This window comes from Otolemur garnettii, unplaced genomic scaffold, assembly GCF_000181295.1.
Source record: "Otolemur garnettii isolate 467f Iridium unplaced genomic scaffold, OtoGar3 scaffold00038, whole genome shotgun sequence".
Classification (NCBI taxonomy): Eukaryota; Metazoa; Chordata; class Mammalia; order Primates; family Galagidae; genus Otolemur; species Otolemur garnettii.
The window spans coordinates 6,683,829-6,698,498 of record NW_003852433.1 but is presented as its reverse complement, the minus strand read 5'-3'; the positions used below and the strand labels follow the sequence as shown (position 1 = coordinate 6,698,498).

General features: G+C 46.5%; 1 protein-coding gene and 1 pseudogene across 3 annotated transcripts in view; one reads left to right on the top strand and one right to left on the bottom strand.

Annotated features, from left to right (window-relative positions):
* Positions 1 to 14,670, bottom strand: part of ACACB (acetyl-CoA carboxylase beta) — a 134,248-nt gene that overhangs the window by 83,885 nt on the left and 35,693 nt on the right. For both annotated transcript variants that reach the window (XM_012805246.2, XM_012805247.2), the window contains 2 exons: positions 3,385 to 3,517; positions 286 to 424 (listed from right to left, as the gene is read on the bottom strand). In XM_012805246.2, coding sequence (XP_012660700.1) covers positions 286 to 424; positions 3,385 to 3,517 — 272 coding nt within the window. The remainder of the gene's footprint in view (positions 1 to 285; positions 425 to 3,384; positions 3,518 to 14,670) is intronic.
* On the top strand, positions 6,593 to 8,042 carry LOC100959748 (annotated as a pseudogene). Its single transcript, XR_153624.3, has one exon. The product of XR_153624.3 is annotated as a guanine nucleotide-binding protein G(I)/G(S)/G(T) subunit beta-1 pseudogene (transcript).

Below are 14,670 nucleotides of genomic sequence, written 5' to 3'. Positions count from 1 at the left end.
AAAACAATAACTGAGAAAATGACATGAAGGCTGTGTTGACCAGTTTGATGGAAGTGTTTCGGATTGTGTGTGAAAATCCCACACTGTACCCCAGAAGTGCATTAATGTACATAGTTACCATTCAATAAAAAAAAAAAGAAGAAGAAGAAAGGGCAAAGAAATGTGGGTTCATGAGAAGTCCTAACTCCAAGTGGGATCCAGGATGGCCTTGCCTAAGCAGGGTGGCAGAGGTGAGGGTAGGTTAGAATGGCATATGGCAGGGGGAGGGAGTCCAGGCCCAGGTACCTGCATTGGCCTTGAGGTCCTCAGGGGTCACCATGACCACAAACCGGATGGCCCGCTCATTGCGGAACATCTCATAGGCCCACCTGCGGATGGAACGCATGCACTTCACGGCAGCAATACCATTGTTGGCAATAAGCACCTGCACGGGGAGAAAGAGGAAGGCGCTGGAGAGGCACCTGTGCTGGGGGCTGCGTGCTGCCCTGAGCCCACCTCAGCTGCAGAGACTCCTGCAGGGCCCACAGCATGTCATTCCTCTTTGAATTGCTATAGCACACAGCCTGCCACAGGGCAGGTGCACAGTCTGCCAGCTGCATGAATGCATGGATAAATGAGTGAATGGATGAGTGGATGGATGGACGGATGAGTGATTTCTGATTACTTTGTTATGATCACCCTTAACATTTTGGGAGTATTTGGAATGCACCAAGCTACATAACTGCCTTACTTCATTTCACCCTCCTAAAGTCCTTTGAAAGAGATTTTAAAAACTCAGAGGAGTTAAGGTACCTGCCCCAGGTCACACGGATAGTATAAGTGGCACAGTAAGGATGCAAACCTTGTGGTGTGACTTACACTCTAAACTACCTCCTACATACACCATGGCTGCTTCTGCATTCTACAGGTTAAAGGTCCCAGATTTGTTAAGGAGGAAGAGCGTGATACTAGTGGCCCCCAACAGCAGAGAGTAATAGAAAATGTCCTGGTTTAATTTCCAGTTATGAACTTGCTGTGTGGCCTCAGCCAGATCCCTCCCCACTCTGAGCTTCACATCTATCCAAAGAGGTCAGACTGGACAATCTCCTGGCCTGGTCTCTAAAAAATCAAACTAAGCTCTTGGTGGGCACAGTGGCTCCTGCCTGTAATCCTAGCACTCTGGAAGGCTGAGGCAGGAAGATTGTTTGAACTTGAGAGTTTGAGAACAGCCTGAGCAAGAGTGAGATTCTGTCTCCACTAAAAATAGAAAAACTAACCAGGCATGGTGGCAGGCACCTATAGTCCCAGCTACTCAGGAGGCTGAGGCAAGAGGATCACTTGAGCCCAGGAGACTGAGGTTGCTGTAATCTACAGTAACACCGTGGCATGCTAGCCTGGAGCAACAGAATGAGACTCTGTCTCAAAACACCCAAAAAACAAAACAAAACAAAGTTTTCATTTTCTTATTTATATATATATATATGTAATTTTCTTATTTATATATATATCTCCAGCCTGGGAAATGTAGCCAAAAAAAATAGGCATATGGTTTCACAGCTCACCTGACATAACAATTTCATCACTGTAAGACTCCCTCCATTGCTGTCTCATCTTCATGACAGCCTAATTGAGGGACAAGTCTTGGTGATTCGAGCTATGTTGGCCTCTATTTTATAGTAAGAGAAACTCAGGCCAGATCTCACATCCCATGAGTGGCCATACCGGGATTTGACTCCAGGGTTTCCGGCTCCAGTGAAATGCTCTTCCCTCTTGGGAAAAGATGAGGAAATGTCTAGGCTTTGGTTTTCTCAATCTATTACCAAAGCAGGGCTTAGTCAAGAGAGGACATAATGACCCCAGGGTGGCCCAGTTTCTCTTGGCCCCATTTGTTAATGGTACAACAAATATTGTGGGAGCCCCGGGGGAGACAGTTGCAGCAGGCCAGCTCGCCGTTCTAGTCCCCAGGACCGTGGCTTCCCCCATGAGCAGTCTGGAAGAAAGGGCAAGCCAAGGTCAACTCCTAAGCCAGAAAGTGGAAGCTCCAGGCTGAGCTTGGACCCTGGGCTCCTGAGAACTCAATGTCAGATACCAGCTGGGTTGGCTGCTAAACAGCCTCCTGGCAAATGGCCGAAATGTAGCTGCTAGGTCCTTACCCAGGGGATCTAAATCCGAGGATCTGAGTAGGATGGAGGATTTGTATTTTTAACCAGCAAGAGTGGTGACTGCAGAACTGGGAACCTGGTGAGTCTTGCACAACACTATACCTTACAACACTGGCTACAGGCTCTGGATTATAATTCCTGACATTGAAATCCCCGCTCCACCACCAGGCAAACAACCCCCGCCCGGAGCCTCACTTTCCCCACTATCGGAACTGTAGATATGGGAAATGAGATACGATGATGCAGAGCCTGTATAGGATGCCTGCAATCAATGGGAGTGGCTGCGACCACACTGTGGGCCTTGCTGTTATTATTAATTACCACCCCCCTCAAGTAAAATGGAGAAGAAAAGGCCTTCCAGCCAAACTGACCAGGATTCAAATCCCAGCTCCACCACTTACTAATTATGTGAGCTTGAACAACTCAAGTCACGTCTCTGAATACTAGTTTCTCCATGAGTGTGATGGAAATGATCACAGACCTATTACACCTGACCCAGGGCCTTAACCAGATGAAAAGAAGATAATGGGAAAAGCCTCAATAAATGGCAAATCTTGGGCTGGGCCGTGGCTCACAGCTATAATCCCAGCACTCTGGAAGGCCAAGGTGGGTGGATTACTTGAGCTGAGGAGTTGGGAGACCAGCCTGAGCAAGAGCAAGAGCAAGACCCTGTCTCCACTAAAATTAGAAAAATTAGCCACGCATTGTGGCAGGTGCCTATAGTCCCAGCTACTGGGGAGAACTGAGGCAGGAGGATCACTTAAGCACAAGAGTTTGAAGTCGTTGTGAGCTACGACTCTACAGAGGGCAACAAAGTGAGATTCTGTCTCAAAAAAAAAAAAAAAAAAAAAGCAAATCTTAGCTATGTCCTTTTTGTTGATGTCATTCCAGCACGAGAGTCTCCTCTTCTCTAGGAAGCCTGGGCAGGGCAGGGGTGGGTTTTATGCTTCCTGCTGCACAGCCTGGGCCTCTTTCCGAATAGCATCTGGGATCTTCTGCAGGAGCCTCCTGCCCACATGCAGAGGCCTCAGCCTCCCTCCCGGTGAAGGGGAAACTCACTGTTTGCATTTGGCTAAATGTCAAGCAGCCAGCACTAAGCAAGTGACACAAGAGAGTAGTCCTTGTCCCCTCTCTGCAGCATAAGGGACAATCCTGATGCTGGTTTTCCCACCTCCAGCTGGGGGAGAAGGGCTCTTTCCACCCCAACCTGGCCCCACCCAGAGTGCAGGGACCCCAGTTATACCTTCTCGATGACCCGATCCCCTCCAAAGCGTGTGACAAACTCAGCTGGGGAAGCCACAGTGAAGTCTCTGTGTAGATCCAGCTTCTTGTGTTCCCGTCCCCTCTTCACTAGGTGGAGTCCAGACATGCTTGGCCTACAGAGGGACAGAAAGACAGACAGACCTGCATGAGGGAGGGAGCCTGGGGAACCTCCAGGAGGAGTCAGAGCTCAACACCTCAAAATCAATGTCCACAGGGGCTGAGGTGCACTGGACCTCCTCTTCTCCGCACTTACTCTCCAGAGACAAAGAAGCAATTCCCAAGGAGGTTCGGGTGCAGGAGACACTGTCTCAAGCAGCCAGTGTGTGCACTTGACCCAAGGTATATGTGGAATCTTTCAATCTTAAATTATTTTTTACTTTGCATGGCATAATTTAGGAACTCAAAGTTATATTATTAATAAAAAACTTACAACAGGAATAGGAGTTTTATAATCAGGGACGAAGCCCACACATTCTAACTGTCTAACTCTAGGCTTGTTAAACAGTATTTATATCTTTTGTGTACATTTCTGTATTTGCACTTCAAAACTTTTTAGAAAACTGAAAACCGGCCTGGCGTGGTGAGAGGAGCAGAAAGATCACTTGAACTCGAGTTTAAGACCAACTCAAGAGTAAGACCCATCTCTACCAAAAATAGGAAATAAAAATAGAAAAATTAGCCAAGTGTTGTGGTAGGTGCCTGTAGTCTCAGCTACTCGGGAGGCTGAGGCAGGAGATTGAGGTTGCTGTGAGCTACACTGAGGCCAGAACACTCCAGCCTAGGGCAATAGAATGAAGATGGTCTCAAAAAAAAAAAGGAGAGAGGAAAAAAAAAAAGAAAGAAAACTGAAAACAATTTTTAAAAGGCAGAACAACAAAATAGAGGTTCTGAGCGCTGCCCCTCCCCACCCTCACACCAGAGGAAATCACTGTTGACTTTTTTCTGGCAATTACACATCTCCATACTTCTTGGAGAGCTATCTTGTGAGTCAGCCACTCGGGAAGAGATTCAGCTCTCTCTACCTGTATCCCTCTGTTCCCCACCCAATATAAAGGTCTATGAGAATTTGGCAAATTCAGTACTTGGTGTTTTATTCATCTGTCATTATTCACAGGTGAACCGCTGTGGTGTGTCAGATTTTATTTCCTTTCTTTTTGTTTTTTTCCTAGACCTACTGATTTTTTTCCCTTCTCTCAGTGCTCCCCATCCCAGCTGCTAATTTACCCCTCTTTCCCTAATAGACTCTCAGGACGTGTAAGACAATTGATGGGTCCCATTTACTTTTCCCTTGGTGGCTTCCTTCCTGGAGGCCAACTGTCCTTTTGTCTAGACTGCTCTCACCTTTTGTCATTCCTCGGGCCAGATCCCTGATTTGGGGGATTGGCTGTCTCCCTCTTTCTCCGTGGACTCCCTTGTTTTGCTGGGACTTATCATCCAGGGAGTTTGATGCCAAGATGGTACATTGGCAGAACATGTGACAGTGACACCCTCAACCTGCCTGCCCTGATCCTGGCTGCTCTGGGCTTTGCATGACCATCACCCTGGAGATTCTTACCTTCTGTGCATTGTTCTTATTTGGCTCAACCTCTGGTTTTAGTGGAAGACATCCTCAAGTCGCTTTCTCGGAAGGGGTACTTAGGGAATATACACTTTTCGGCCTTGCATGTTCTGAAACTATCTTTTTTCTGCCCTCACCTTTGACCCTATCATTTGGCTGTGCAGGCAATTCTAGGAAGGAACACCTTCAGGATTTTGGAAGCCTCCCACCACTGCATCACAGCTTCCAAGTTTGCTAGAACAAGAGCAATTCAGACCCTTGATCCTCTGTAGGTGGCCTGTTTTTTCATACAGTGATGGGCCGAGATATGTGTGTGCTTTCAGCCATGAGGCTGCACATCTCCCAGGCCCTCTGAGTCTAGAAACTCAAGTCCTAGGAATTTGTCTTTAAAGACTGCCTTCATGACTTCCTCCTCCTCTCTTCACTCTTTTCAGAAGTCCTGTTGTTCGGATGCTGAAATTCCTATACTTGCCCACGAGTTTGCATATTTCCCCCCCTTGTGTTGTCTATTTTCATCTACTTTTGGGGGTGATTTTCTTAGCCTTATCTTCTAACCACTCAGGTGGAGTTCTTCATAGTGGCTATCTCGTTTTTAATGTCCGAGAGCTTGTTTTTGGTCTGTGAATGTCCCATCTTTTATAGCAGCCCGTCCCTTGAGTTCAACATCCCATCTGACCCCAGTGAAGATATTGGTGGAGCGTTTTGAAGTTCTCTTCTCTGGCGTGGTTTCTGTTTCTTCCAAGTTCCCTGCGTTCATTTCTTTGGGTCCTGTCTTCCATATTAGAAACTGCACCCAAACGTCAGGCGAGGCTTGCCTCTGTCCTCCTGGCTGTCTACAGGAACAGAAGCCTGACCATTTGGTGGGGCTGGCTGGCACCAAGCTCAGCACAGGGTGATTGAGGCAGGCCACATGGTGGGGATCCCCTGAGTCAGTATTTAGAGCCTTTCTCCCTCACTGGCCAGATTCCTTATCTAAAGTCTTCTGGTCTCTTCCTGGATGATAAAGTCACACAGCAGCCTGGGGGGGACAGGGCAGTTCTAAGGATTGGACACCTATACGGACCTTCACCCTCCTATTTGGGATACAGGCCTCAATCACCCATCAATCTCCTGTCCCAAGACCTTCTGCTTGTCCCTGTCCTGAGATGGAACCACTTGCCTTCTGCTGGGGTCAGAGTGGATAGTCCGCAGCCCCCTGGAGCAGAGGTCTTATTTTCGTCCCCCCTTCACCACTCCCTTTGCCCCCAGTTCCAGGGTACCCCATACTGCCTGCCACTGTGCCTTTTGGGTTTATGGTGCAGATAGGGGATCCCCAGCTTTCCTCACGCTATCTTAGGACTCAACCTTCTCCGTTCTGATAAGTCGGCTACCCTTCCTGTTCCTCTGCTTTCTGGCATCTAAAATGTTGGTGCTAATCTCCCTCCTGTTCTCTCGACCTTGAACGGGTTCTGTCTCTTAAGAAAGAAAAACAAGGGCGTGCACGGTGACGCGAGCGCGTGGGGTTTCCCGAGGCTGCGGGCAGGGCCCCTCCGTGTCCTTCCCGCTGGCTGGAGCCATCTCAGGGGTGGACGGAGGCGGCGGCGGGAGCGGGCGGCGAGCCGGAGCTGGGTGGGGAGTGCAGCAGCCAGCAGCAGCGGCCAAGGCGGTGTGGACACGTCAGGCCGGAGGAGGGCGCTGAGACAAATTTACATGTATTGAAGACCAGACCAGAAGTACTTCTGAATTAAGATCTGAATTCTTTGAGGTGGCGTTAAAGAGCACTAAGACCAGAAGATGAGTGAACTTGACCAATTACGGCAGGAGGCCGAACAGCTTAAAAACCAAACTAGAGATGCCAGAAAAGCATGTGCAGATGCAACTCTCTCTCAGATCACACACAACATTGACCCTGTGGGAAGAATTCAAATGCACACTAGGAGAACGCTGACGGGGCACTTGGCCAAGATCTATGCTATGCATTGGGGCACAGACTCCAGGCTTCTTGTCAGTGCCTCATAGGATGGTAAACTTATCATCTGGGATAGCTATACCACAAACAAGGTCCACGCCATCCCTCTATGCTCCTCCTGGGTCATGACTTGTGCATACGCCCCTTCTGGGAACTATGTGGCCTGTGGTGGCTTGGATAACATTTGTTCCATTTACAATCTGAAAACTCGTGAAGGGAATGTACGTGTGAGTCGTGAGCAGGCAGGATGTGAGCTGGCAGGACATATAGGTTACTTGTCCTGCTGCCGGTTCCTGGATGACAATCAGATTGTCACCAGCTCTGGAGACACTATATGTGCCCTGTGGGACATGGAGACCGGCCAGCAGACAACCACGTTCACTGGACACGCTGGAGATGTCATGAGCCTTTCTCTCGCTCCTGACACCAGACTGTTTGTCTCTGGTGCTTGTGATGCTTCAGCAAAGCTCTGGGATGTTCCAGAAGGGATGTGCTGACAAACTTTCACTGGCCACGAGCATTTGCCACCAGCTCAGATGATGCAACCTGCAGGCTGTTTGACCTCTGTGCAAACCAAGAGCTCATGACTCCCATGACAACATCATCTGTGGATCACCTCCGTCTCCTTCTCCAAGAGTGGACGCCTGCTCCTCGCTGGGTATGACGACTTCAACTGCAACGTGTGGGATGCACTCAAAGCTGACTGGGCGGGCAGGTGTGTTGGCTGGACATGACAACTGCTTCAGCTGCCTAGGGGTAACTGACGATGGCATGGCTATGGGGACAGGATCCTGGGACAGCTTCTTGAAGATCTGGAACTAACTCCAGGAGCATGTGGACGCCACACTACAGAGACTGGAAGACCATTCAACCCTTGATGCATTGCAGTGAGAGCATATCCTATCCAACTGTACTAATGTGGACACCCTACACCTCCCCTCAGAACTACAAAAGGACAAGATCTTTTTTCCTTCACTGATTGCTGAAACCAAGAGCACAATTCCCATTAAGAGGAGGATCTCTTTGCTGTAAACTAAACAAATTGTGCATTCCTTCCAGGGCCCTTCGTCTTTGTTTTATTTTTTGTCTTGAATTTTAAAAGGAAATACTATAATAAAAATATTAACCAGAAGGTAAAAAAAAAAAAAATAAAAAAGAAAGAAAGAAAAACAAAAACTCTCTTTGCTGTCATTTGGTAGGTTTTTGAAAGAAGCAGAATCAGAAGTGCCAGCTTAGTCCACTGTCTTAAGCCAGCAGTGGGGCAATGGGTTACTCAGGCTGGGGACCAAATATAGGGAATGAGGTCAGGGGTAAACCACTGAAAATTGTGTCCAGCAACTGGGTCATCAAGCATCTTGGGAGGTTGGGGCTGAGGGGTTCAGGGAGCCAAAGGTCTGGTGAAAATAAACTGATCCCAAAGAACACCACCAGAATCCCACCACCTATCATCTGAGCAGGGAACAGTAAAGCCAGAAGCAAAGCAGCAGTTGGGAAAGAGGAATTCCATTTTACAGATGGACAAACTGAGGCTCAGCATCTTTCCATTATGTAAATGCTATATTATTTCAACGCAGTGATGCCAAGAGGGTCAGAGACTGCTGATCCCCTAATCTAACTGGCCACTCACCTGTACCCCACTCCATGAAGCCAAGGCCTACCCGCTATGTTCACCATCCCCGTTCTGTCTGTGACCTTTCCTGACTCGCTGGCTTGATCCTTTGGCCTCTGAGAGTCTGAGACATCATCCCATTTCTGTATACACATACATCAAAACTCTAGTAAGCTGACCTAAAGTCTCTGGTCTGGGAAAAGCCACCCAGAATCACCATTTTTATTTCAAAACTGGTGACATGCATCAGGCAGGCCATAAACCCATCACCGCAAACTAGGCAGGTGGACAGACAATGCCATCGGAGTGGCTTTGTTTCAGGCCCAATCTATAGGCTAGAGGTTATTCAAAGTCTTTTCAGACAGTGCTGCAGGCCTGCCACTCTTGGTTCCAGAGGACTGACCTACAGCTGGCATTTGCTCCTGCTGAAGTAGGATCACCCTAAGTGCTATGCCTTTGCCAAACACTAAGCCCTGTTCTTACACAAGAGGGCAAGTGTGGAAGCTGAAATGTTCCACAGTGACTTTGGAAAGAGCATCGGGCACAATCAACCACAGGGGTGTCAGCCAACAAGCAAATACAGTCAGCTGCTCCGGCACAAGACGGGGCCGAACTGTAGAATGGAGGACATAAACACGCTTGATTGCCTGCTATGGATTAGGCTCAGGGGACTTTTCAGGGCTCCGCACAGCCCATTGAGGGGGAGGCTGTCATCTGCACACGATGAAACTGAGCTTCAGAGAGGCCCACTACTGTAAGTCACATAGCTGGCAAGGGGCAGAGCTGGGTTTCTAATCCAACTCTTACCTGACCAAAATCTAATTTTGAGGCAAAAAGACACCTGAGATAAATGGAAGCACCTCTGCTGACTGGACTTCAAAATGAGCATCACATATTTTGCTGTGTATAATGTACAATTTTTGCCCACATTTTTGAAGGAAAATAAGGATACATATTATACATGGGTAGTACTACAGTCCACATCTATATAAATGTTTTTATTTATTTATTTTTTTTTTGAGACAGAGTCTCACTATGTCATCCTTGGTAGAGTGCTGTGGAGTCACAGCTCACAGCAAACTCAAATTCTTGGGCTTAAGTGATTCTCTTGCCTCAGCCTCCTAAGTAGCTGGGACTACAGGCACCCACCACAACACCCGGCTGTTTGTTGTTGTTCTTGTTGTTGTCATTGTTATTTGGCAGGCCTGGGCCCGGTTCCAACCTGCCAGCCCAGGTGTATGTGGCTGGCACCCTGGCTGCTGAGCTATAGGCACTGAGCTAATATATGTTTTGAATTATTTTATTTATGCTTATGCATTAAAAGTACAACTCTTGCACCATAATATATTAAAAAGTAAATGCTAAAATCCCTTTATAACATAAAAAACCAAGTATCTAAAAATAAACAAAAGATTTGAATTAGAAAATTAAAACAGAAGATGTTTCTCCTAAAAGTTTGAGCCAAAAATGTAGCTGCACATAATACGTGGCAAAATATGGTATACCACCTCTCAAATAGAAGGCAATATGTATGATGCTGAGTTTTCAACTGGGGGCAGTTTCACTCCCCAGGGGACATTTGGCAATACCTACAGACATTTTTATTATCACAATTGGGGGAGGAGGTGTGCTACTAGCATCCAGTGGGTAGAGAGAGACCAGGGATGCTACTTAATACCCTACAGTGCTCAGGACAACCCCATACACAAAGAATTGGGTGGCCCCCAAAGTGTCCACAGAGCTGCAGTGAGAAATCTGATAGACTAAAACCATCATCCCAGGCCTTGAATCCAGAATCTACCACTTAGGGGCTGGGTAATCCTGGGAAATCCAGAGTATTTCAATACTCTGTGCCTCCGTTCCATTAAAGGATCTAAATATTAAGGATATCTGATCTGCAGAAGGACCATTACTGGAGCCCACTGGCCTAGGACCCTGGAATTAACCAGCCCTTAAATCTCAAATCTCCTACTCTCTCTTTTCCACTGTAAACCAGGAATGGTAACAGCTGCCCTGACTGCTAAGAGCTGATTTTGAGCCATGCAATGCTGTAGTTACTATTCTGTATTACCAAGAGAGAAAGGACATTGTGTAGCCCAAAAAAGGCTTATAACTTAGAATTTATGTTGCAGACAACACAAAACTGGAATCCAAGATAAACAGACCTTTGGGAATTTTTCAGGCCCCCCCCACCCCCTTCAATGCCTCCTAGGACAACCACTTTGGCTAGGCTAGGTGGGTCCTAAACTAGAACCTATGGGTCAAATCCAGTCTGCCATTTGTTTTTATACTTCCCATAAGCTAGGAATGGTTTAAACCTTTTTTTTTTTTTGGCAGTTTTTGGCCAGGACTGGGTTTGAAACTGCCACCTCTGGTATATGGGGCCAGTGCCCTACTCCTTTGAGCCACAGGCGCTGCCCTGGTTTAAACATTTTTTTAGATGAAAAAAAAAATCAAAAGAATACTGTTTTGTGATGCATGAAAATTATATGAAATTCAGATCACAGTCCATAATAATGTTGACTAGAACACAGCCAGGCCCGTTCCATTACATAGCTATGGTTGCTGGTGCAGGAAACAGAATAGGTAAGTGGCTATAACAAAGACCATGTAGCCACAAAGCCAAAAACATATTTACTTCCTGGATCTTTACAACAGTTTGCTAACCCTGAGCTAGGCAGAGGTTTTCAACCCTGACATGAGGAACTTTAAAAGATTCTGATGCCTGGGCCCCACCCTGGACTAAGTAATCAGTATCTACATTTTTTGGTCTGGTTTTTTTTGTTTGTTTGTTTGTTTTATTCAGAGTCTCACTTTGTCGCCCACAGCTCACAGCAACTTCGAACTCTTGGGCTTAAGCAATCCTCCTGCTTCAGCCTCCCAGGTAGCTGGGATACAGGCACCCACCACAGTGTCTGGCTAGATGTGGTCGTGCTTTTGCTCAGGCTAACGCAATCCCAGAGTGCTAGGATTAGTGTTTATATTTTTCAAAAGTATCCCTACTCAACCAGGAAATTCTAATGTGCAACAAGAATGAGAACCACTGATAAATCTATTAATACAACCAACATTTCAATGCCAGCAGCTGGCCTTGTTGAGCAGAATTCCCAGGGTAAGGAAGTCCCTCACAATGAGGATTGTGGAACTCACTCAAGATCAGATTCTGGCTGGGCATGACAGATCACGGCCATAATCCCAACACTTTGGGAGACTGAGACATGAAGATCACTTGAGCCCAAGAGTTTGAGGTTACCATGGCTATGATCACGCCAATGCACTCCAGCCTAGGTAACCAAGCAAGACCTTGCCTCTAAAATTAAAGCCCAAATTCTTCTGTTCCTATGCCCAACTGTATTTCAAGCCCTCCTTCTCCACTCTGATCCACATTAATTTCTCCATTCTCTGAACTTTTATCCAATTCGCATGCCAAGGAAAATGGTCATTAGTTGAGACTTCGCCTGTGGACTAGTGTCTAGCTTCTTAGATAGTCCAGGTCTTCAGGACAGGATCCCAAATGCCTCCTGATCCTGACAGGCTCTTTTGCAACTGAACTCTGGCTTTCCCATTATCAGTTAGTGCAAATGTGTGTGCTGACCCGGGCAGTACTTAAGACCAGCACCTCCTGAGTACAGTCACAATAACTCTAGAAAGGCTTATGATGATTAGCCCCACTGACAGATGAGAAAACTGGGGTGTCAAGGCTTGATATCACTTACTTAGGGTCACATAGCACAGCTGAGTTGTCTAACTCCAGCTTTTTAGCAATTGTAACTTTAAGCTAAGAAAGGAATGATGTAGTCACCCAATAATGTTTAGCCACATTGTTATAAATAGGGGAACCCCATGTCCTGGTCTTGCTGGGACAATTCAAAATTCTTGTGATTTTATTCTTTTTGGATTAAAGTGGTTTGTGAAATGTATTTATATTGGGCTTAAAGTATACAGGTAAAATGTTGCCAAGCACAGTGGTGCACGCCTGTAGTCACAGCAACACAGGAGGCTGAGACAGGAAGATAGCTCGAACCCAGGAGTTTGAGTTTGCAGTGTGCTATGTTTGTGCCTGTGAATAGCCACTGCGCTCCAGCAGCCTGGGCAACATAGAAATAAACATTAAAAAAAAAAAAAAGATATGTTAATCGCTTTGTGTAAATAGTTGAACAGATCCAAAAAATATATACCCTTTGCAGACCACATAGCCTGATTTGTACACACTCTGACTTGAGTGTTTATGCCAGAGGAGTTAGATTAGGGTCCCAACTGTGTAAGTAATGTAACCTCTGTACTCCACCTGCATGTACCAGAAAGACTGGGACCCAAAGCCCAGTCTCTTGCCCTTCTCTGGGCCCTTTGCTCAGACACAGCCAACGGCACTTCACAGAGGATTCCCTTAAAGCAGTGGTTCTCAATCTTCCTAATGCCGCAACCCTTTAATACAGTTCCTCATGTTGTGGTCACCCCCAACCATAAAATTATTTTCGTTGCTACTTCATAACTATAATTTTGCTACTGTTATGAATTGTAAAGTAAATATCTGATATGCAGGATGTATTTAGGCAACCCCTGTGAAAGGGTCATTCAACCCTCAAAGGAGTCGCGACCCACAGGTTGAGAACCGCTGCCTTAAAGCCTCTGTTAGTCTGCTCTGCAGAAGGACCAAGGAAGTAGGAGCCAGCCTCCCTCCTGGCCAACTGCCTACAGAGCTGGACCCCATCTCTGAATCTCCCATCATGGAGTTTAACTACTTCTGTGGCCCTTCTGGCTCTAAAAGCCCTCACTTCCTAGGCTGCCCATGAGTCATAGTAACTAGTTATACAGCCACATCCTTTAATCTTCTGAGTCATCCAACATCAGCAGGGGCCTCTTATCACTGAAGGAGTCTACTCAAGCAGGTTGTGCTCTCCAAACAGTAGAAGGGGCTGTCCACACAGTGGGCCCTCTGGTTGACCACCTTGGTTCAAATTCCAGTCTGCCCTCACCAGTGCTTAAGGACTTAGTTTCCTCATCTGTAAAATGGAAATGACAGCATCCACTTAGTGCCCCATGTTGGTATTGCAAAGATGGCATGAGACCGCACCTACAAAGCTCTCAGCCTGGCATACTGAAAGTAGCCATGAGTGGTAGCAACGACTAATATTGCATTCATTGGCCTTAAATTGAAATTACTGAAAAGACATGCAGCCTCTCCACTGGATCAAGTGTTCCCGGAGGGCAGAGGTCATGTTTCCCAAATATTTTTGTGCTTCCTGGTCCCAAAAGCAAGCCTAATTCATGGGAAGTGTACAAAGAATGTTTATGAACCACGTAAATACAGCCTAAGAAAATAAAGGATGGAGGTAGATGCTCAGCAATAAGGGTGCTTCTCATCTTGCTGTTTATAACAGCAAAAACAAAAGAAAGAGCAGCGAGAATATCCACTACTTATAGGGGATTACATACACATTTTTAAGGGACAGCCATTTACAGGAATGCTACAGACCCAGTAAAAAGCATGTTGAATGGGCTGGCACACATTTTCTGCCGAGTGCCAGACAGCAAGTAGTTTCAGTTTTATAGGCCACTCTCTGTCCCACTATTTGACTGCCAATGAAGGATACGAACAGTAACAGACTACAGTACTGTCCCTGGAATCCAAGCACCCCAGAACTCAAACGACTTGGAGTTCAAATGAAAAATTTGAGCAAATTTTGCCCAAGATCCGAATAATGCTCTGGAATCCAAATGCCCAGCACACTGTTTGTGTCCTGTGCGTATGTTTCCCCAGGGCTCAGGCCACCCATGCACTGTGTCATTCAGTTCATTATGGGAAGCTGTGGTGAAAGCATCATACATTTGCTTCCAATTGTATGTTTTTGTGTCTTTTCTTTTTAAACATAATAACAACTAAGTGTATTTGCCATGGGTCCGGAAAAGTGTAGTGAGGAAAGTAAGAACAAAGGGGAAAGCTGTTAGAGCTACAACTGAAGTTAAGAAAGATCTGATGGTTAAGCATGAAAGGGGTACACATGTGGCAGATCTCGCTACTATGTTCAAGAGGCCTACATCCACTATACGATTCTGAAAAAAGAAGCTACCAGAGCAGCTAAAGTAGCAAAAGGGGTTACGATGCTGACCTCTAGGAGACTGAAAAGTGTGGCAGAAACGGAAAAACTCC